Source organism: Orussus abietinus, unplaced genomic scaffold (genome assembly GCF_000612105.2).
Source record: "Orussus abietinus isolate OABI.00-Male unplaced genomic scaffold, Oabi_2.0 scaffold39, whole genome shotgun sequence".
Classification (NCBI taxonomy): Eukaryota; Metazoa; Arthropoda; class Insecta; order Hymenoptera; family Orussidae; genus Orussus; species Orussus abietinus.
Window position 1 is genome coordinate 330,671 of NW_019394554.1, and position 23,663 is coordinate 354,333.

The following is a 23,663-nucleotide window of genomic DNA, read 5'->3' on the forward strand; positions in this document are numbered from 1 at the left end:
CACCCTCCACCTTGGATCCTCTTCTTCTCTCTCTCCCACTTTCTGTCAACTTTCTTATTTAGGTATATCCGATAATATTTGTAATGCTTACGATCGGTTACAAAGAGTAGCTAGTTGGTCGCTGCGTATTGATCTCCTGCCCTGGTAGTTAACGTTGGACGGAAACACCAATTCTGGACAAGTCTCGATTACATCCTCTGACACTTTCCTCGAAACCTTCCGGACTGGTTGAATCGTATAATTTCACCTGAAAGTATCATATTAAATTTTTATTTCAATTTAAGATCGAGGTATTAACCAAAATCAGTTAAACTCTAAGAAAGAATTTGGTTTAAATTATTATAGGACATTAATTATTAATTTTTTTTAGCTAATCCCTAGTCGTGGGAGAGGATCCTCTAGGATCTCTCGAATATTGCACCCGAGGTGCAGCAGTTTGCACGTATGCAGCTTCTCGACTCGATATAGGTCATCGGTATGCCCGGGTACATGGGAAAATTTATTACTATACGATAGTGCATAAACCAGGGGTATACGTTACATCGCATTGACCCACAAAGGGCAGGGTAAAGTTAGGTCGAAATTATTGCGGACTGAATTATGTAGCAGCGATATTGCTGTGAATGTTATATCGCCTGGCAGAAAGGAACGGCGTTGCCCAAAACTGAAGGAAAATGGCGTAACTCCAAGTGTACTCGGATATTTACTAAGAAAAAATAGTAAACCGGACGGAAGTACATCAACACTTCGTCGCGGATGGAAAGTTTCCTTCAGGGGATGCAGTACTCGTAACTGAATGCATTAGTAATCCTCCCTGACGGTACATCATCGAAATATTCTCCCATGTACCTGCAAGTTGGCAAAGTATTCCGTATGCAGGAATAAGTCGTCCGAACTTCCGAAAACTTCCGGCGTACCTCAATACCGCCGATTTCCCAGAAGGAGGTCGAAGTTTTCCGAAATAAACGGCGATTCCGTCGAGAGGCTGCACCCACCGTGACAAATCAATGCATGTGAGCTTTCACGAGTTTTGTCAACTTCTCAGGGAAGAAGACACGCGAGAGAAAGTTCTAAAGAAATAACAGAGAATTTCAGAGGATTTTCTCTTTAATAGCGCCTAAGTGCTTTTTTAAATTATTATTAAGCCCTAGAGGGAATACATTCGACGTCTTGCCGAGGTTTCCGTCTTTTCCTTTTACATTCACCAGCTCATGAGCAACACGTACACACACGACCTGCCTTGCATTACTTCATTCATACACGAGCTTCATTTACACATCGAGAATCTCTCGGGAAAAGACTCTACCAATTTTCTACACGCATCTGCCGCACAGCGCGCTACTCCCATTTTCAACGAGGGAAAAGAGATATAAAAAATTCATAAGCACACCCGAGGACACATTAAATTAGAGCAAGTGCGGAATTGCGGTACATATTCGATGCTCTCTCAGCCGCTGCTATGGCTGAGGAATGCTCAGTTGATATTAGTGATTCCTTTTCTGGGGACCATCCCAAAAATCGACTACTGGAGTTTCATGTCGAACTAATTGGACCAAATTAGATTAGGCTTTGGGACAGGTCGAAATTGAAATTCCAGGTAGTCTCTCGTTGGTTAGGGTGGATAATCAGTGTTCGCGAAATCTGCGATGTTCTGCAAGCCGATTAGGCCATTTCTAATGTTTGATATCGACCACCACTCTCTACCAACCGCAATTTCGTCGCATCTCATGGAGAATTTTGGTTATAGGTTTAGACCAATCCGGAGGCCGAATTAGTTTTTAGACATTTTTTAGATATTATTTGCGAGCGTAACTGCGAAATGAGGCAGTTTCTAAGGGCAACGATCTTACTTTTCATAAGGTAGCTTACGTTTCGTTAAGAAGTACAACGATTGTACAAGTGAGATTAACGAACGAAAAAATTGCGCCGATGGTCTCTAACTAATTCGGGAATTAATTCTAAACACGGTGACGTTTTTCAACTGGAGGAAAGTTAAGTTAATTCGCTTCTTGATATTTTTATCATTTTGGATTTATATCATTCTTCTAAGCGTTGACATGTGTTAATACATTTATTCTAGTTGATAGTCGAATTACGTTGTTCTCGCTTTGGTTGTCGAAAAAGTGCCTTCAGGAGAAATTCTTTTATTAATTTCTACTTTAATTTTCCTCCGACAATATTTATACTTCTCATGTTTCGTTTTGTTTTTTTTTTTGCTAATTCTGCTTCAAGGCCTTTTTTGTCGTGTGAAAACGGGCTGTACTTTCGTTGATTTGTAGGCTTTTGTTATTGTATACGGAAAAAAGGGCATACAGGCATAATTGAACGTAAAAGAGGAGAATTATTGTGAAAAAGCTCAGGAATCTGGAATGCAATATTTCGTTCCTTTGATTGAAATTCCCTGCTTTGTAACGAGCTCTTCTCTTCGTGTACCAGCCTCCGCCTTCGATGTCATAATTTTATTTCTGTCGTCGATGTAAAGTCACGCGAGAGACGCGACCGGCGACGTACCGTTTGAATTAGAGAACCGATTGCCTTAAATGGGGAGGAAATTGCAAGACCGCCGAAGAGGAAAGAACGAAAAAAAAAAAGAAAAAAAGAAAATAAAAGAGAAATGGCGAAATCGAAAAGCGTGGTGGAGCCTCAGCGGGAATCGATCTTCAAGACGCTCACGAGGTCGGCGACGAGAGGAGGATTTCTCGTAATTTCTTTCGAATTTCTTTATATTCCCTTTGTACTTCTTCTTCACATTATCTTTGCATCCCCTCGAATCTCTCACGTATTCAGATCGTACTTTAGAGCACTGCTCGAATTTCTTGGATTACCCTGATATATCGGCCTTCACAGCCAGTACCTCTCACCCCTCACTCACGGCACAGCACCACCTCACCACTAAATAATTTTTTATATTAAATCGCAGCGAACCATTTTTTGCAAAAAATTAAAAACTGAAAACTCGCGACGAAGTATATTACTGCGATATTATAGAAAAAGTTCTTATGATCGAAAAAGAAAAATATATGTATGTATATAGAAAAATGGTCCGCCGCAACTTCAATTTTCACTTTCATCGACACCTTTATTAATCTTTTCTCAAATGATCGAGACGTCGTAAATGAAGAGACAACACAAGAATCATCGCATTGCCACACACCCGAACGTCAGGTGTCATCGATCTCGGAAGACAACTCTGAATGGATAGAGAATTTTTTCAAGATTTCTCTCTTTATCTCTGATCATCCCCTCACTGGATTTCTCTCATTTTTTCCCCCCGTCTTCACTCGTAATTTAAATTTTCGCTTGACCGACTGCAAGATACCACAGGCTTAGCGCATGTGTCCCGCTTTGCACGTTCATCTATCGTCTTAGGGCACCATTAATTGTACATCTCGATATGAACGACACAGAGGGGAATTAAAAAAAGCAGCGAAAATGACGTTCAGATTTCGCAAAACGAGGATTCTCCAAATATTCTCGGTTTTCTTCTCGATTTCCGTCTCTGGCTAGTCGCACTTTTTTTGCAGCGATCGTACAAAGTTACGCAAAGAGACGGCGAATTTTTTCAACATCCTTTGGGATGCCCAAAGTCGAGGAAAAAATCAAAATACGATGTTTAACCTTGCTGCGGGGTACGATGATTTTTTTTTTTCTTTTCTCTTACGATATAAAGAGTTCTTCAAGCTCGAATCGAAGCACTCTGACGGATTGCACTGTTTTTTCTATTTCTTTCCCGTCGCTTTTGCCAGTTTAATTTCAAAAACCAGAAGGTCAGCCATTCGGCGAGGAACCTTGAATTTCACGAGGTTCGTGGAATACTGGTGCTCTCCAAGAAGCCCGACTTCGAAAAAGCGGGCCCGCTTATCTCACTCAATCCCAGACTTGATCACCAAAACCGAGCACGATAGTTCTCCAAGGAACCCCCGATTTTCTCAATAATCGACTAACTTTGATCTGCATTTTTTCTATTTTTTTTCCTCCCTCCCATTGCATCGAACGAGCGCTCTGCTAGAGAGCAGAAAAGCTTCGAGGAACGACTTCGTAGAAATTCCATAGGATTGTACATTGCGAATACACATGTAACATACAATTGTACATACATGATTGACGAGCTTCCTCGTTTGCGACTTCGACAATCGTGTACTTCATGTTTTTCTTTTTTTTTTTTCTTGTATTGAACTAGTCGCAACCGAATGAAGCTTTTAATGATTACGCAGTCGAAGTTCCGAAGCGTTCGACGCCGTTCTAGACGCATTTTGCATTTGTAAATGGATCGTATACTGTGTACATAGGCGTATGTAACAAGATGTCGTATATCTGTGATGTATGTGTGTATGTTGTACAGAGGATAAAAAGGGAGGCGTCGACCGGAGCAGCACGGTCATTGCCAAAGAGCCTGAAGGTAACCCAAAACTAACATTACCACCAAGAGCGATTAAGTGTACAATGTGTGTGTCGTTTGATTTTCTTCTTCTGATTTGGCGGCCGATCGGGATCGCCGATGGTAAATCGATCGATTGCCACTTGCAAGAACACTTCTGGGAATAATTTTCCGCCTCCCAAGTCTCGGTGGAAATTTCCAAAATCCTCCGCGAGCTTTCCGCCAATCGGCGATCCCGGCCCATATTTTTGGCGGGTGCCTTTTTTTAAAAATAAAAATTAAGGCACTACCGAAATCACGATTTTTTTGCCAATTGAATCCCGCGGTTCGGGGTCCGGGAAAAATTCTGGAATTGTCTTCGAGCTTGAATTTTAAATTCGAGCGAATCTTCGTCGATTCTCGACTAGATCGTCTCCCTCCTCCGACCTGGTGATCTTCGTTAACTAATTGGGAGGTTTTGCGCTTCTTTTCCCCTTAACTAATATGCAAATACTCGACTAACTACCGTCGAGACTTCCCGCAGACTCCGAGGGGTCTAAAAATACCCGAAAGGACAGGACGCGAGTCGTGCCTCCGTTGATGAGATTCAACCTGGGAAACGTTAACTCCTCTTAATCAGGTTCCCCGAAAAAATAAACCCGATAACCAAAAAATTAACGCGCCTCCCCGGAGGCCTGTGTGAACTGCCCTTTACGCCCGGAACTCCTAACAAGTTTTGCGAGAGAGTTAAGCCGAATACATTTAACAGTACAAGTCCCGCCTAACTACCACGTACAAATGTATTTACACTTCCCTGAACAAAGGCCTGGTTTGAAAGTAAAAATTCCCCCGAAATAGGGGGAAAAAGATACTAATTAAAAAGTACAGCTCGTGTCAGGAATGTCAGGCCAGAGAAATGTCACAGGCAACGACAATGTATTTCCTTACTCGTGGAGTCTAAGTCAGTAATTTGGTTTACCTGTCATTTCGGTCTAGAACTGCCTCAGTCCGCGATTTAACTTCCCCGCCCTTTAATTCGGCCAGATTAAAGCGGTCCTTTATTAATCGCTTAATGTCGATTAATGATCGCGACATTGATCGGTCATTACCTAATCGAACGACCTCCAGTCACGCACCTCAATCTCGTTCCGAAAATGCGGCACAACTGTTTCGCTCCAACTCGACGCTCCAATGACATTAATCCATTGTGTAATCGGAGTTTAAGGCCGAGTTATCCTTGGATTATCCTCCCGGCATTATAAACGATCACGGAGGTCGCCTCGGCGTAATGAGACTTCAAAGATCCGGCCGCTACAGGACGGCCCCATCGGAATGGCTCTGTAATGGCAAGAAAGTGTATTTTCGGAGTTCCGAGTGCAGAAATAACGGCGCCGAGGAACCGTCGTAGCGACCTACAGAAATACTTGACCAGCTGGCATAGTTACTCGGGACCAGAGCCGAAACGTTCGACTCGCTTTCTCGCGCGGTCCTCGACGTCCACCCTGACGTTTCGCCTATCTCGTCGGTCGCAAAAGTCCGTGGTTTTTGTGAGTCGCCTAATTCCGTCCTCCCCTGAAATGTGGAAAATCTCGACGACCTTCGGGCTTGCTAGTCATTTTTGGGGACACAGCTCCGCTCGATAGACGCTGAATTTCCTGAACCGGAAGTGTCGAAAAGAAATATCGCGAGCAAAATGTCCGCCACGACCGGCGTGCCCGGCCCCTCGAAGCTGGCGGATAATTGTGAGTCGGAGGATTTTACATCTGCCTTTAAAGGACTAGGACCTCTCATCACATTTCCCATATCCAGGAAAATTTTCCTTCAAGATGTAAATTGGTTCCTTTAATGCGGGACTTTGGATTTTCTATGTCACTCGTGGACGTATAAAATATAGTGATCCGTGAATTAGGCCACGGTCGAATTAGGCATTGGGCTATTCTGGTCCTCTTTTGCTCTCTTAGGCCCTCTTACCGTCTCTCTTACGTAAGGAGAATCATTGTCACCGTGGCACTTGTCATCCGTGACACTCTAATTCTCGTGGAAGTGCCTCGCCGTGAATAGTGCGCTCCAAAAAGAGATGGAGGAACTTTCGCATCCGTCCGACGTTTCCTGCTCATTACTGACACTGCTGTGCATTATCTTCACGTCGTACCTTATCTTTAAGTTGCCCGTTTTGTACCCGAAAGTGGCAGGTAACGAGTCAGTCTTGCAACCACTCCCTACTTCGGACTAACTATCATCGGATCCCTTTCTATTGCGCTGCACCGTGACTTCTTTTTCTCAGTTGACTCATCTGGAACATTGTTATAAAATTAATATTTCATTTCGACAACCGAAGGCTTCGCATCCCAGGGCACACCGCCAAGCAGTCCTGCGGCTGCATCGGTATTCTCAAGAGTGATAGGAGCGACTACCGCGAATAAGCAAGGTCAGGGATCAGGAAATCCCCTAGGAATTGCCGCAGTCCTGCTTCAAGGAGCACAAGGTAAAACTGGAGTGCTCCTCGTGAGGGTGAGCAGGACTGGCAAATTTATGTGATCCGTTTTCTTTATTTATTTACGTTTTTAACGCCCCCTCGACGTGTGCTTTGAGCTTACGCGGAGCTGCAGAGATTTCCTGTTGACCCATTTCAAAATTGAAAACGAAAGAATAAAAAACCGAAATGACACAATTTTTCATATTCTCGATATTTTCCTTGTCGATTTCACATCTAGGAATCAACTTGAATAAAAATTTAATTACAAATATATTATTGGTAAATTCACTTTTTTCTTTTATAAGAAATGGGTTGAACAGGTACTTGGGCTGCACCTGCTCATCGATGGATACTAATTTCCATTTTTTTTTTTCAAATTCTTATCATGCATTGCCTTTAATAGTGATGGAAACCGTAATTAATACCAAAAGTCAAAATTCTGTTCGTGACGTAATAACAAATGGGTCATTTTTTTATGTCGTGCGTAAATGTGTTTAATCGAGAATGGTCTGTTGTAACACTTTGTTGACTTTGCAAACTCCTGTCAAAGCCACGTCTGGACGCTGGCGGAGAGTGGGTTTTGTTTGAAACTTTGTCGTTTGATTTGTTCTTTGCACACCGAGAGGGAACTTAAAATCCAGGACTCCTGCACGTTGGACAGGATTTTTGGAAATTAGGATCCCCCGGTGACATGCCTTACTACGCGGCGTGGTTTTTCGGTATTTTATTTCTTAGTAAAAACGATGTATATTTCTTGAGCGGTCAGAATTTACGTTACCAGGTGGAACAGAATTCTGGCGAAGAAAAGGGATCACAGGCTTTGCGACATTTCCTTTGATAAACAAAAGCATAAACCGCAAGTCGTTACCGAGTCCTCGTTTAAGATTATTTCCTCGGAGAATAGAAACGAATGGCGCGTCCACGTTTGAAATCTCTTTTCAGTCCAACGTCGCTCGCGGCTTTCTCGGCAACAAAATACGAGGAAATTAACGCGGGAAACCCTTGTTACAGAGTCTCTAATGGAGGCTAGATCAGGAAGGAAACAACCTTCGCGAAATTGCCGCGAAAACGTTAACCCGGCTCACACCACACGCCATTACGTCCTTATTGCTCGACCAAAGGACGGCCATAACTCTTAAAGCCCTCTGCGCTCCTCGGGCGTAATAAAAGGGTTAAAAAGTCCGCGAAAGCCCTGCAAGGAAAAAAAAACACTGGGTACCATGCTTCACCTCATTTTGGAGGAACTGCGTAATCCCGTGCAGAATAATTAATTACGCCGGATTAGGGAATAAATAGCGGGTCCGCCATGTTGGGTTCATCCTGGAGATGGATGCCTTCAGCCAAAATTCCAATTCTTCCCCTCCGGCATTGAAAAACCACCTGAAACAATTTCAGAACTTTCAATAAAGATATTCACTGCACAATATTAGCACAAAGACGACGCAGACGATCGACCACTTCTACGTCTAACATGCAATGTACATTAATTCCAAGCAAATAGCAATAAGCCATGAAGCGCTGTAATTAGATATCTCACCCTATGCTATGGCATTGTAACGACGCATAGATTTCATGCTGCAGCTCTAAAAATGCCATACTAGGAATTCTCGAATTATCATGGCTAATTATTATTCCATCGGATATACTTTTGGCATTCCTTTAGTACATTGTAATATCTATATCCGCAGATCTAGTAATCTTACGTTAAGCTCGCTTGAGTAAAGGTAAGCCAGCGTAATCGTAAGCAGGCGAAATGAGGTAAAAATGGCGAAGATAAGGTTGACCAATCGTAGCCGACCTATATCCACCGAAACTCCAGGAATCGGTAAGCCTCCTTCCCCTCGCAGCTCTTCGGAGTTCATGCAAGCATGGATTTATATTTGGCCCCTCTAGTAGCGTTCCCAAAACTTCTCGCGAGCCCTCGCCTAAGTTTCGGATTATGCTCACGAAAACCTGCGTACTTGAGATGCGGAACGCGTGCGGCGCTCTCCCGGGGATCGCGACATCGGCGCCTCCACCAGGGAAACCGACGTTCAACTCGGGAGAGCCGCGTGGAAACTTCCGAAGTCCCATTCCTGCGCAGGGGGAAAAGTTTCGACACTTTCAATGGGATCTAATTGTTGAACTTGAACGACCCGGACAGGAGCGTTGACAGCAACCACTTGCATCGGCGACTCGTGGTTAATTTAACCAAACGCGGTTAATTTATTCCCAGCCAGCAAATCCGTTCGAGTCAGGCCGTGCCTTAAATCGCGGCTAAATATTAAACAATTAAGACACAAGAATCGAGGGACTCAGATTTGAATGTCAAAGCCAGAGTAGGTAATCGAACGAAATTAGATCTCCGAAAAAGTGTCGAAACCTTTTTACCGTGTTTCACTCACTGCACATGGATTTATACTCATCAAGCTTTTTTCATAAGATCGCACTTGTAGATTGAAATTCGAGTGCAAGGTGTGAAGGGAGCCTGCCACGGGTATTCCACTTGACAGAATTTTCTTTTTCGTTTCCTTGTCTCATTCGAGAGCAATGCTTGGTACTTGGCACCGGGTCGATGTTAGGCTCCGTTCACAAAAATCGCGCGTACTTGGACGCGCTAACGAAGATCGACGTGCCAACAGCGGGCATGGGCTGTCAACGATCATGGTGACACGTGTCAATATGGTTTGGTTGGTTGCATGACTAGCTGGCAGTGGCAGTGGCAGTGGTTCCAGCCACAGCAGCAGTAGCAACAGCCAGAACAGCCAGACAGGGGCCTCACCTTCGTCGGCTTCCATGGTCTACCTCAACTCTAACAACAAGCCAAGTCGACACAGTTCCTCGGCCACTGGTCTGTAGCTTGTCAAGTCAATTCCCGAAAGAATCGAGCCATCGCCTGGACAAGTCTTTGCCTTCGGTTTTACCTAAGCGCGTTGTCCCCTCGTCAGGGCTCATTTTCCAGGGATTAACTTCCAGCCTTGCATTGATCTCCGTTAAATTGAAATAATTAATCTCCGGTTGTACGACGTCCATGTCACGTCCCATGTACACGAAAATGAGTCTTGATAACGGGAGAGACACCTTCCAGGACAGCGTTGCGATCCAATTTGCATGACGGTATAATTCCTCGGTAAATCCGCGGACCCTCTTCGTGAAGCTCCATCGATGATTCCTGCACAGATACAATTGATACGGTTCAGTCATCGGTATTGTTTAGGAACTGTTGTTGCGCGATTCGGTTCTTTTTATTTCTCAAATCCCTCTTTTTTAAGATCGTTGGCAGCGCCGTACGTTTGCCGCGGCCGACGATGATGGATGTTTTGTGTCTTTCTATGCATGCACGTGATCGCTTCCGGTCCCATTGCATGATCCTGCATGATCACCTTGTACGATCAGATTCCGAGGGCCGACGACAGTGCGGCGGATATAGCCAACTTGGAGCCGATTGCACCCCGAGGGAAGACGGTAAGGGTGCTAAAAGGAGCGCTAAAGGAGGAGGCCCCAAAACGCGAGCGAAGGACGAGGACGCGTGCTCGAAAATTAAACGTTGTAGCTTGTCATAAGACTTTTTGCCTGCCTTCGATCGGAGGCTCGTCAAGTCTTGGCTCGTCACTAAAACCCTCCATTTTCGGGGTCGACGACTAACCCGAGCTTGGAGCGATTCTTTTGCAACCACGTGCACTAGCGACTTTAAACTTTAAAAATCTCTTGACAGGGGTTTCCACCTTTTTGGGGTCCTCGCGAGATTAAAGTTAAATGAAAAGAAAATCGGAGCGATGAACGTGTATCTACTTAGGCTAAAATTGACAAAATTAGGTGTATCTTATAAATCGATAATGACCTTGTTCGAAGTTTCAACTCTTGTTACTCTTATCGATACAGCAGTGTTTGTTTAACTTGAAAGCGTATCGTCGTTCGTTCCGATTATTCCCCTAAATCTTCGATTACTTTTTGCAGAGTCTCTTACAGAATCCTCGCGGTAATCTACCTTTGAACTTCTGTAAATACCGGATGTAAGACTTAACTCCCGAACTTCTCGGGAACACGAAACTCCAGAACTCGGCACATTGCTATAGTTAATCGCGATGTATACCCGCTTCTAAAACGGAAGAAGCTATTAATAATGTGTATATATACATATATGTATACGTATACACGCATTGTTGTGCAGACGTAGAAGTAGCAAAGTACACGCTTGCAAGCGCGTGTACAGGCGTCGATGGTGCTCGACTTAAAGGTAAATTGTGACGATGTGAATAAACATTTGAAATATGAGAAAAAAAGAATGACGTGTTGTGCTAAATATGTTAGCGTCTCTAGGCTTTATAGCGTCTACCCGCTAGATGCGATATTAGACCCAGTTAGATCTTTCAATGCCCTCAGGAGCGCCATGCCGACGATTTTTTTTACCTTTTTCTTAAAAGATGTAACAAAAAATCGGTATGGTTCTAACAATCGATTTTGGTCAACTTATAGTAACGATACATGTTTAACTAAAATTCTTCCATCCCTAGCGATAATCATTCGCGTAATTAATTCATAAAACATGGCGCCTGAGGGACTCAGCCTCTTAGCCTCGTGTCCAGCTAGTCGCATAGACCTGGCGAATCCCGAATTACCAGAATCAAAAAATGTTCATAATTATTTGGCGTAACAAAATACATATTTTAGGTCGAAAGTGAATTACAATTTCGTCGGGCCATTAACTTTACCGCATTACTATACAATGAAACGTTTCCGTTCGTCGGTTTAATTATGCCTCGGATCTGGAATTAAATCTTCAAAGGGCTTTAGGGAAGCTCAAGGGTCCTAGACCTCTAATAGGAATACAGAGCCCGAAGGATTCAAGAGCGATTCGAGAGACGCCGTGATTCGACCGACCGAATTACCGGTTTCGAGAGAGATTTAGAGTGTTCGGGGCATTGTTCGAGAAAACACCTATCGTTTTATCAGGCTTCGCGAAATTACACGGCGCCTTTAATGCCGGAGTAATCCCGCCTAAGGCAGCCGTGGCGATATCGAAGCGACGCTTGAATCGGCACGCTCTACGGGGAAATCAACGGGTAAATTAGAATCGAGCAGACAAGTAGAGAATCGACCCTAACTCCGCTGCACGTATACAAGCCCCTGTGTAAGGATGCAGTCCTGGAGGGTCTTGTGACCCAGCCTTAATCGAGCTCGAAGCTGGCACCGTCGAACGAGGCACGACTCGCGCCTTTCTCGCATACAGATCGCGGGATAACGAGATTTAGCCGTCTCCTCGTGCAGGTGAAAGCTCATTTTACCCCGAAAGCTCCGTGAGACTTCCGACCCCGAGAGATCGTCCAAGAAGCCCCTTTTATCGCCAATAAACGTGGAAACTCGATGAGGCTCGGGGCCGACCGGGGAGTACTAACTCCTGCACAGAGAGACGACTTTTCGAGCTTTCGCTGCTCAGCGGTTAAAAAAGCAGTCTACAACTACGATTCCTTACTTCTTTAAAGTGGAAAAGTTCGGAACGCACGATTTTACAAACTTGGGGACTCCCGACGTTTGATTCCATTTTTGCCAGTGTACGGAAAGGAGGATAGGGAGACGACAGTCGATCCCTTCGCAACGCTCGACAACAAAAACGAGAAAAATTTCCTGTTTCGGAAAAGATCCCTACTCAAAAATAAACAATAACTCAGCGCAAGTAATTTCCACTTGGTGCCAGAAACGTTTGCACGATTCAAGTGCTAGTTAAAGTAGTTGGATCGAGTGGACGTTTCTAGCTTCAAGACTTAAATGAGGTATAATTCGGCTACACCGAGGCGAGAGAACACTCTTTTGGCTTTGATAATTTCATTTTGGCAATAGGGAGAACCGAGGTCCTCGGATTCTTTAGTGGCGTCCCTGGCCATTGTTATTTTTTTCCTGATTGATGAGTAGTGAGAGAAATTACGCGAATTTGCCTCTTTTCTCTTGTCCGAGTACCTTGGTCCTGCCGACAGGCGACGTCATCGTCTCTTTAATAATGTTTCACGAGAACCACCTTCTTCTCGAGGGACTCCCCTAACCGTTTGTATCGGTGTATGCTTGTAGAAATAAGAATCATGTGTCCTATCAAGACCTGCAGCCAGCTTTCGACGAATTCGCAGTGCTCAGGTAAAGCGCATTCACAGTAGACACGGCAGTGTACCCTTTGTTAATCGCTAGTAAAACGTTTCGAGTCTCGCCATCGTTGGATTACCATAGTGTCCCACATAGAGCTCCAGGTGGCACGACATTGTTGCTTTGCATAAGCAGCTTGCCACTGGAATTTTTGACGAGTAACCGTTTTCTAAAAAAAAAAAGAAAGTATTACATTCACGAATAAAAAACTGTTACTCTATGGAAATATTTCCGCAATGGTAGGACAAAATCAGCCAAGCCAATAGACGCTGCCTTCATCGACACGCTAGTAAAGCCATAGTTAGTCTTAATGGTAGATGGGCGATTAATGTAACTTTTAACTCGCTTAAAAGAAACACTTAAATCAATCTGGCTAAATCACGGTAGGAAAGCCAATAAACACTAGCTACGTTAATAGACAGAATAAAGGTCATATGCTAGATAGGCCGAATAGATCAGCTTGACAAATGCGATCACATAGTTTTAAGGCATCGTTGTGATCCCCCTTTGCACATCCCGAGTCATCCTCGTAGACCAGAATAGGATTGCTCGCATGCCACCACAAACAAATCCTTCCATGGCGTTGCGAGCCATTACATGAAACGTCATTTCTCATTAGTATAAAATCAACAGAGATCGTTTAAAAGTACATCCGAAAAGAGCCACGTGCTTTCATACGGTTAAACGGCGAAAGGATCGCTGAAAGTCATTCGCCGTTGAAAATTGCGAAAACGGCCAAGATAATAAAAACTTGTCTAATATTATTATTTCATGATCCAAAGTGATGTCATTTTACATTCTCACAGGAAGACTTAACATGCTTCTATTAACTATGCATGTATATTATAACAATTTCCAAAAACCTCTTCGTGCATAATAATAGAGGATTAATTCTGTCCACTTAATGATGTACCCTAGAATGCCGTTTTCCCATTTTTGCCTGCGAATGACAGTCGATCACTCGTTGCGCCCCGACTTAAAAAAACTCAGAGGTACAGTGCACAGCCTTTTGTCCTCCGGTCGTAGCTAAGAGCGACTAGCTGCAACTTGAATCCACGATAAGCGGTTGGACGTGCCGTATCGCTTATCAGGACTGATACAGCGGCCTGATAATGAGACCGACCAATCGATGGAGGCCCATTGGCTGTTTCGGTCAATCAGCTCTCGCGATTGCCGTGCAAATCGAGGCGCTGACTGTGGTGGTAGTAATGGTGGTGGTCACTCTATATCGCGAATCGGCGAAGCCAATGGGCGTTCGCCCAGTCTCGAGTGGTTCGATCCGAGAGACCGATCGTGAATCGATCCCGAGAGTAGAGAGTAGAATTTTACATCTGAAATTGCATTCCGCCTAGCTTAGTCTTCTCCTTGGATATTAGGCCAATGAGAACCCTGCGACTGCCGGACGACAACTAAAACAAAGGAGATGTTACCAAAGTGTCACTAGATTCGTCGCGCGTAATTTAGTCTGGACCCTTTCGCATGTGTAATTAATATCTCGGGGTTTGGAATCAATAGCATCTCGCGACGGTTTAGTCATCATAACGCAAACCATCGACGAGATGTATTTAAATCCGTTGTTACCTTTACGCTCGAAGTTTGCTCGACCCGTGATCCGTGGAAATTTCAAATCCTAGAACATAGGATCGATGGAATGTCGAAATAAGCTTTGTTGAATTTATTGTCTTGATACTTACAGAAACGTATCTGGGAAGTGGACTCGTCCCAGAGTAGACCATGCCTAGTGTAAGCCGCGACCTCGTTCCTCAAATTCAGAAGTCGAAGTCGAATTCGATTCCCAACGGCCGAGTGATCGCATTTGAATAATAACCACGCCGTTATAGGATTCGATAAATATTTACGTCCGACCTGGGGCAGCTTCATCTGAAACCGTAACATAGTATACATGCATTTAAAGTGCTACGACTTCGGGCTATTTTAACGTACATGGTTACAACTGATACCGCTATCTCTAAAAAGATACTTAAATCACGTTACTTCGACTTTCTCCTCTTCTAGATCGAAAGTGGGGACGGTTGAAATTATGGTTGATCACTTCAGGGTAGATTTAGGCACTCACTTTTCAGTAGAATATTCTAGCGATCGATCTCCCGTCATCGAAATTGCGTTCACACGTCTCTCGTGTTCTCACGTGAATATTACAAACGGTTATTCTTTCAAAAATCAGGAAACTCGTTGCACCCTGCCAGTAGTCCGTTACGCCACGCGTCACGTGACGTAGCTGCGATCGCTCGGCCCACGGCGCGAAAATTCAAATCTCGATCGCGGTCGATCCCTCGCTGCGCGCGCACCGTCGCGCACCGTGACCAGGGAAAGGAGGGGAAAAAACTGCCGCTTATCCCAAGGGTCGCGGCGTAGGACGTAGATGTTAAAGATTCGTGCATGTGGTTGTTGTGCTGTACCATGTATCGAAGAGAGCCTGACAACGCGAGAAGGTCGCGCCTCGAGATCCCGACTGACTCTGAAATGTTGACGATTGCAGCGCGCCGCCAGGAGATCATCAAGATGACCGAGCAGCTGATCGAAAGCATCAATACCGGAGACTTCGAGGCGTACACGTAAGTGGCCGGTCTAACGGAATGCAGCGAATCGTAACCGCCGTTTTTTGAATTCCTAACGGCGCTCATTCTCCTGGATCCTAGTCCAGGAGTCGGCGCTCTTATATATGTATATCATTCAAGATGACCGTATGTCATTCAAGAATATTGAAAATTCCTACTTTTGTTTGCCATTTAAAATCTTCAACAGTTTTAGAGATCACAATATTAACGGTACGGTGAATCATTGGTTACTGAATTCTGGTACGTTTAAATGGAAAACTCTCTGTTTTCAGGAAAATCTGTGATGCACATCTGACTGCGTTCGAGCCGGAGGCTCTAGGTAATTTAGTCGAGGGAATGGACTTTCACAAATTTTACTTTGATAATGGTAATTATGTCTCGTTTGCATCACTCTATTATCGCGCTCTGCACCTGAGCTTGCTTCTCGTAGTTTGTGATTATCGCAACGCAACTAAGCCAATCATATAACGGACTTTAAATGGCCGAACAATCGAAATTGCGTATCCTCCTCTGATTATGGCTGAAAGAAGCAGCATGCGTATTGCGTATTACGGATCGCTTGTTATTATTCAATAATTTATCATTTGAGAGTCACGGATATACCCTTTTACCTCTTTCTACTTTTTCCTATTTTGCCCGACCTCGAATGATTCACAAGGCCCGATTATCAGCTCGATCACGTCCCCTTCCATCTCCGTGCATTATTAGCTGTTTACGTTATACTGGCTTGGCTGTACGTTTACGAACGACTTGGAGAATTTCTAGTAACTGCTCTTTTCAATTCAAGCAGTCCTGGGGAAGAACTGCAAAGCGGTCAACACGACGATCCTCAACCCCCACGTCCACCTACTCGGAGAGGACGCAGCCTGCATCGCGTACGTCAGGCTCACCCAGTATATGGACAAGTAAGTCTGGCAATCATGAAGCAGTACAAGGAGACATAACGCTCATGGTCGGTTCCGCAGAAAGTGCTCCAGAATAAGGGCCCAGGATCTCAGATCGTCGCTGATGTAACGATGCGAGCGCTACTTGCGGAAAACGAGAGAACTTCAGTCCTACGTGACCGGAACATTTCCTATCGACGTAAATGACCTAAAATGCTTTTAATTTTGCAATTTAGATACGCAAAGCGAAACGACAATCCGCGGATGATATACAGAATGTGATGTTTTTAACGCGATAATTTTTAATTGCAAAATTTCATCGGGGAGGCGCTCTCGGCGCTAGATCAGAAAAAATCTGAAAATCCTGGACCCCTATCATGGAGACCATTTCGATACTTAGCGTTGGGTCTCCTTATACTACTTCATGCTGGAAATGTAAGAAAATAGAAAAGAACGATGACGTATTTCGAATCTGACTCTTTTGCAGACAAGGAGTAGCGCACACCCAACAGAGCGAGGAGAGCCGCGTGTGGCACAAGAGGGACAACAAATGGCAGAACGTGCATTTCCACCGAAGTGCGGTAACAGGGCCTTCCCCGTTCTCGTTCAGCCACAAATAAACCGAAGGCACCTCTCTCAGTTATCCTATGTGAATCTAGTACTAAGCTTGGCGTACCAATTACTAATTGCGGCCGGAGTACTCACCAGGTATGCCCCACCGCAGCCCGTGATTACTCGCTCCGAGAGTAAATCGGAGAAGAGTAACCGAGGAGGGAAGCAAGGAAAACTCAAGGAAGACCGCCGGAAAACGCCGGGCCCTCGGAAAAAATTCGGCACATTCGACGTATTCCACATATTCGATATATTTGATATATATTCGACACCTGGATACCGGAAGGGGATCAGCGGAGAAAGAAAAATCGGGAGAAGGCAATTGATGGAACCGTGGCCGATCGTTCGTCACCGCGACGATTCCTCGCCTCTACATCTCGATCGAACTCGCGGACGAGCCGACTCTACTCTTTACAATTAGGCTAGACGTATAAAGATGACTTCATCTGTCGGCATACCGGTTTGTCCAGTTCGATCCTTGGTTCGATCAAGCAGTACAATCGACCAATGTGCCATCTAGCTGAATTAAGGGTTTTATCGCATTCTCGATCCTAGATCACTCTCCTTTGCTGGAATTGCGCGAAATGGGGTATCCACTGGACCCGATCTTTCCTCGATCTTTCAAATTAACGGGGTATAGTCAGTTCATGTAAAGCGCACGCTATTGTACTTCCCGTTAAATTAGGACATCTCGTGTCCGCGCAAAAGTGGACCCTTCTCTTGAAGCTAAAGCTTGGAAATCTTATCAAAGCACGTGATGTTCGAGGTGACGCTTCGTTTGCCGTAATTAAATAACGTTCGTATAGTCCGGAACGTTGATAGTAAGTCCTAATGTTCTAACGGTGTTTCGAGACTTTAAAGGGGAGGTTCGAATATCTACGCAACTCGCGCGTTGTCTGCACATTGGGAGACTGTTCTCAAAATGCAGAGACAGAGCGGTCCTGCCTCTCGCTACTTACGTTAAGTAGTCGGAACGTATGCTTTATATGGATTGATCGTCGAGTTGGGTATTAAATGTATCGGAACTCGGGACTAGGGTGAAAAAGATATCCGAAATAACGAGAAGGGCCCGGCGTTAGCCATGGAGGGCGACCCTTTGTCCCGTATATCTGGCTGCGCCATGAGAAACGCGGCAATGTGTAGCTACGAGATAAATAAATTAATATAAATAAATATACATATATCGCGGAGAAAAGAGAGATTAAAAGCATTACGTCTGCTGAGATAGGAATCGGCGGGGTCACGACTAAAAGTTCCAACGAGAAGGGCCGGAAAGTCTCGATCGGTCGAGCCGGAAAACTATAATGATACGTTATCTAGGGAATTCTTAAGACGAAACGACAGGGAAAAGTTGGCGGTCGCGAGCCAGTGCCGAAAGAGATAACGAGTACATCTGTATATCGACAGTGTCGTAATTAATGTAATGTTAATAATAATATTAATAATGATCATTGTACAGAACATTCTTCCATGTCACGATCTTCATTTCCGCAGTCGCGCTCGCAGAGGCTTGCCCCCCGCAAAGTATGTTAAACGAGGGAAAGAAAGAAAAAAAAAAAGAAGCGAAAATCAGTGCTTCTTGCACTTTTTGCGAATTAGTAGCAGAGGGATAAGGCCTCTCGATTGTTAATTACCATTAGGCGCTTCTGCTCTCGCACGCGGTCTCGCAATTTGTATGTATGTACGTTCTTGGCATCGGGCTCGCAGTTGTACGCGTACGTGAACTATACTACCGCTACGTCTTTATTATTTATTGACCGGTAATTTTTATATATATACATATGTCCCCAAGAACGAATCGAGTAAAAGTCAAGCTTGCGAGTCGTCGATCACTTGAAAAATAGAAAAGATATTGTCAGCTCGAACTGTACTCGTATATGCGTTTGTTATTTTTAAAGCGGTCACTTTTGCCGGCATGTTCCTTGCGCTTTGGCTATTTGTTGCGAGCAAGGGTTAATTGCGCTATTTGTTCGCAATGAGCAGCGGAAACGAGCGGTCACCGGAATTAACGGCTTTGAAAGTAATCGATTATTATACGATGTGTCATAGTTATCTCAAGGGTGTAACTTTTTCAACGTAATTTACAATTCGTGAGCCTGGTAACAATACATATACACACGCATATAAATATACGAGGGCCCAGCGGAAAGCGGCAAGGTCCTCGCCGATTGGCCACGGTGGCGACCTAACGGAAATGACGAAAACGGATTGTACCCGCGCTCTCTGTTGTATCTCTCTTTGCATAATTAATGTTACATAGATACATATTATATATATAAATAAATACTTGAGAAAACTGTACCGGTATACAGAGAAGGATGATCGGCGACGATCGCGCGAATCTCATTAAACGGCGTTAGGCGATTGCAATTGAATTTTTATCGAATTTACTTCACTACGATGAATCTTTCTACACGTTCGTACATCCTCTACAATGTAACTGAAGTAACAAAAAAAAAATGAGTCTCCAACTATAAGAAACTAAAGGAAACACTGGTCGTGGTGTTATGTGTCCTCTCCTACTATCGGTTCACTTTATTAGGCGGCAACCCGTAATGCGACGACTCGTGCATACATATACATATATACATATTATTAATAACGAGGAAAGATATGATTTAATATATTACCAGAATGCTATATATATAAATATATAAATTAAATTTAAACGATAGTTATTTCTACTACTCTAATTCGTCGCTTCTGCGTGTGATTGTTGTATAAAATAATTATTATTGTTTTATTAGTATCGTCATGATCATTATTATTGCCATTAATATTACTATTACTACACTACGACTACTACTACTACTATCGCTATTACTACTATCCCTGTTATCGCTGCTACCGATACTACCGATGCAACCGGTGTTGAATTCGGATAGGTGGCTATCGATACGTGATTGTATTATTTTCTTTCGTATGATAATAGCATTGCCGCCATTGGGCGGCACTCCTTATTATAAATAATTATAAATACGATTTCAATGAAGTCGAAACGCTCGAAGCGGAACTCGCGTTACGATTAAGACGAACACTATTCGTTTAATTATGCGTACCATAGTTGTTTCTCATAATACGATTTTTACCTCGAGTTATCTTGCACGTTTGAAAGAGGTCTCGTTGAAAGTCTTAAGGGGGAACTACGAGAATCTCTCGTACGATTTCACACATATAATATATATATATATATTTTCTCGCAATACGCTTATCGAGTTGTCAATATTACCTGTTACGAGAGAAAAGGGGTAGACATAGGAGACGTTGCAGCCGGATACTTTTCTCCTTAACGATCGCGTTATTGTCGAAATAATCATTCAATAATAGTTAACGACAAAAATGTATTGCGAAACGCCGAAAATGGTGGTTCAATTATTTCCTGTGTTAATATCGCCTTCTCGGTTGTTCGAGGCCCGCGCTTCGTATTCTCTGTTTAGACGAAAAAGACACTTTCGGCGAGATCTATTTATCCGCGAGATTGAAATCTTCGCAGCCGCGAGTCTCGGCGTGTTCGTAGGCGAGTCGGATCATTGTTTGTATGGATATTTAAAATTCTGTAAAATGTGACTCGGTCCACGATCGCAGATTCCCCGGTCGCCTGTGAGACTCGTGAGACTCGGATGGTACCCTCGGGGATGACTCGTATGTACCGGAAGTCACCCTTTTGTGTGGTCATCGAGTTAACGCACCTTGTGACGAAGTCGTGCACGAAGTGACGACACCTTAGTCCATCGTTCGTTGTTTGGCCTAACTCTAGTATTCAATTTGTCCACTCGATATAATATACGAGTACTCTGTATTATAATAGCAAGCCTCCCTTCTTGCCACTCCTGCTAAGCCAGAGGAGACCATAGAATAAAATTAAATGATCATGACCAAAGCATATCGTTTGTCCTCGTACGATAAGAAGGAAAAGTCTGAGAAAAGTTATTAGCTTCTGGTTAAAATATAACACAATGTCAGGTCGCTAAGTCGACTGACATCGTCCGCGGTACTGTCGCCTTGATAACCACTTTTTATCACGCCAATGCTGCCAGCTCGTATGTGTACATGTCTTTCAATTAGACCGTTCTTTACCTATGAATTGTCCGTTGCACCTGTAACAATGGGAATAGAAAGAGTAGTACAAGTAATTCAGTGTCCCCTGATGCGTCGGCGAGTAATTCCCTGGGAAGGATTGTCATTAATTCAGTCAGCTTTGTTGATATTATTACATGCTTCTTTCCGCTAATTCTGGATTACTCACTACCTCCTTTTTAGATCTTTCTTCTGCGTCAAGTGGCCCGGGGAATGTCGCGCGTTATTTCAAGATTCGTCGGGGAGTGAGTGCCCCTCCTTGCGGAATTACCCGACGATGAAAAATTGCAGTTGCATTTACTTGGTCTCTTGTGCGACCGGCAGAGTGGCAAAAAGTGAAGTGGTGTGCATGAGAAAAAGAGAGCGAGCGAGTGAAATATGGAGAGACGCGGTAAATGGTCGGTCAGGGAAATGCAAAGACTTCCATGAGAGAAGAGGCGAGCCACTCGGGCGAGAAATTAGTCTGTTGACAATGTTCGTTTCTACCTTTTTACCCTAAATGCACGCCCTTCGCCTCCTCACGTTTCTCCATCGAGGACTTTTTTATTGTACATTTTCATACGATTCGTTGTATGCGTAAACTATGTACATCGTGCGAGCGGTATTTGAGGGACAGTCCGAATTGCGCATAGCGAAAGAAATATGGCCGCCGTTTGGGGCATTCGGTAAATTACATTTTCTTTTTCTTTTTACGATCTCCTTTTATCTGGCTTTTACAACTACGTGCAGAACGAGACTCCTGTTTTCCAGTGTCCTTACTTACCACACGCATTCGACTTGGAAATGGTAAAATACGAAATGCGTAGGACATTTCGTGGAACGTTCCAAGCGTCCGCCATATTGTAAATAATAACATGCGTACCTGTCGGGGAAACTATCCACTCGCAACTATATTTTAGAATATGGTACGGCTTGGTAAAGTAGTGCTGCATGATTTCGGAGAAAATCTTTCTTTCTCAAATAGCACAGAGGAGATACCTATTAGGGAATCTTTTCTTATCGGCGTAATAGGTCTATAATGAAGACCGTTTGAATAAGATACGTGGTAATTGTCGGTAACAAATAATAGTCATTTCCAAAAAGTGCAGGGCATTGGTAGTATTCGATTGGTGTTTGAATGAGAGCACCCTCGACACTTGATTAAAAAGAAAAAATAGAAAAAGGATTCTGTATAATTGTCGCATTAAATATTATATGCCCTCGGTGTTACAAGGCTAGAAACTCCTTTTACAGGAACGAGAAATTCATAGAAATAGTTCGAAGAATATTTTACTTTCGTGCAACAATCTAATAGTTAACACATGGGCATACGCATTGTTAGTCATTTTCCAAACTTGCCCGAAATGTGAGAGGGTCTACAGAGAAAGATTGATTGCGCTTATTACAGCGTGTACACCTTGCATACATATGTGAAACTGGCACAATGTTAAACGTAAATTTTTCAATATTTCTATTGGATATATTAGATAGGAAAAAGGATAGGGGAGTGCGAAGAGGAAGTCTTTCAACGGCGGTGATATATTTTTTACTTTTAGTCGGTTCTCGGTAGAAGGTATGATCGTCAATGGGAGATTTATAAACGAGAGCATTTGACGGCTGTTTACTCTGAATTGAATTTTGTAGAGACCAGGATATGTAAAAGAAAACGTAGCTAGGTATCGTTCGTGTTCTTAAATCAACGTGTAAAGTTCAACGTGCTCCCAAGTGTAAGAATTCAATTGCACAAGTATTAAAACATACGGTTGGATTTCTAGTCGCCATTCCTTGAAATTGGAAATAGCAGTAATTCCTAATCTTTGTAGAACCGCACCTACAGAAAATGCTTGATAAGAAATTCTGGGAGACGACTCGAACGTCACTTAGGCTACTCCGATTTTGATTTAACGAGCTAATCTAATTCATCATTTACGGAAGTAAATTGTCGCTATCATCACAGCTAGCATATGTAATGTAAGTACGAGTACGATAACGACGCAATGGATTTTTCTCCGTACAATTGAGATTGTACGAAGGAAAACTCGGCTAAGCGGCGCGTGAGCACGAATTGACTGTACCTCAAAAACTGAGCAAGATTTACCCTGTAATGTAATAGGCTAGAAATTATTGTGTGCAATTAGGCAATTATAAGAGACAACGCTTGGCCTTTCTCGCGCGTGTCGAAAACGAGTCGAGTTTGATTTTACGTCGTCCCGGACAGTTCGAAAGCCGGATTGGGACTTACATCAAATCTTAGATCAGTAAAATCCATATTCTCTGTGAAAGAAAAGAGACAAGAGACCGTTAAAGAAAGCTCGCGCAAAAAAGCTCAACTCCGTTCCGCCTCGAGAAGGACCATGATCGCGTTGTCGCGGACGAGATTGCCAACTAAGTTAAATCGTAAACTTTTATCGGTATTTAATATAATGCTATTATTATAATTATTATGAAATTTATGATAACAATAACGATTGATTACAATTTTGTCCTAATGTTCAAAAAATAAAAATAAATCTCCGTAACGTCGAGGAGTTTTCATTTATATCCTGGTATTTTCGACACATAAGTACGGGTGGATAAATAATTTTATT

General features: G+C 43.5%; 1 protein-coding gene across 21 annotated transcripts in view; it reads left to right on the plus strand.

Annotated features, from left to right (window-relative positions):
* Positions 1 to 23,594, plus strand: part of LOC105697572 (calcium/calmodulin-dependent protein kinase type II alpha chain) — a 96,471-nt gene extending 72,877 nt beyond the window's left edge. For 3 of the 21 annotated variants that reach the window (XM_012420991.1, XM_012420994.1, XM_012420995.2), the window contains 6 exons: positions 9,520 to 9,663; positions 10,209 to 10,277; positions 15,445 to 15,520; positions 15,796 to 15,890; positions 16,311 to 16,428; positions 16,895 to 23,594. In XM_012420991.1, coding sequence (XP_012276414.1) covers positions 9,520 to 9,663; positions 10,209 to 10,277; positions 15,445 to 15,520; positions 15,796 to 15,890; positions 16,311 to 16,428; positions 16,895 to 17,027 — 635 coding nt within the window. In that variant the 3' untranslated portion in view covers positions 17,028 to 23,594. Of the gene's footprint in view, positions 1 to 4,342; positions 4,400 to 6,695; positions 6,843 to 9,519; positions 9,664 to 10,208; positions 10,278 to 10,769; positions 12,939 to 15,444; positions 15,521 to 15,795; positions 15,891 to 16,310; positions 16,429 to 16,894 lie in introns of those variants that run through there. The other 18 variants (XM_012420993.2, XM_012420996.2, XM_012420998.2 and 15 more) reach the window with 10 other exon arrangements.
* The last annotated feature ends 69 nt before the right edge of the window (positions 23,595 to 23,663 follow it).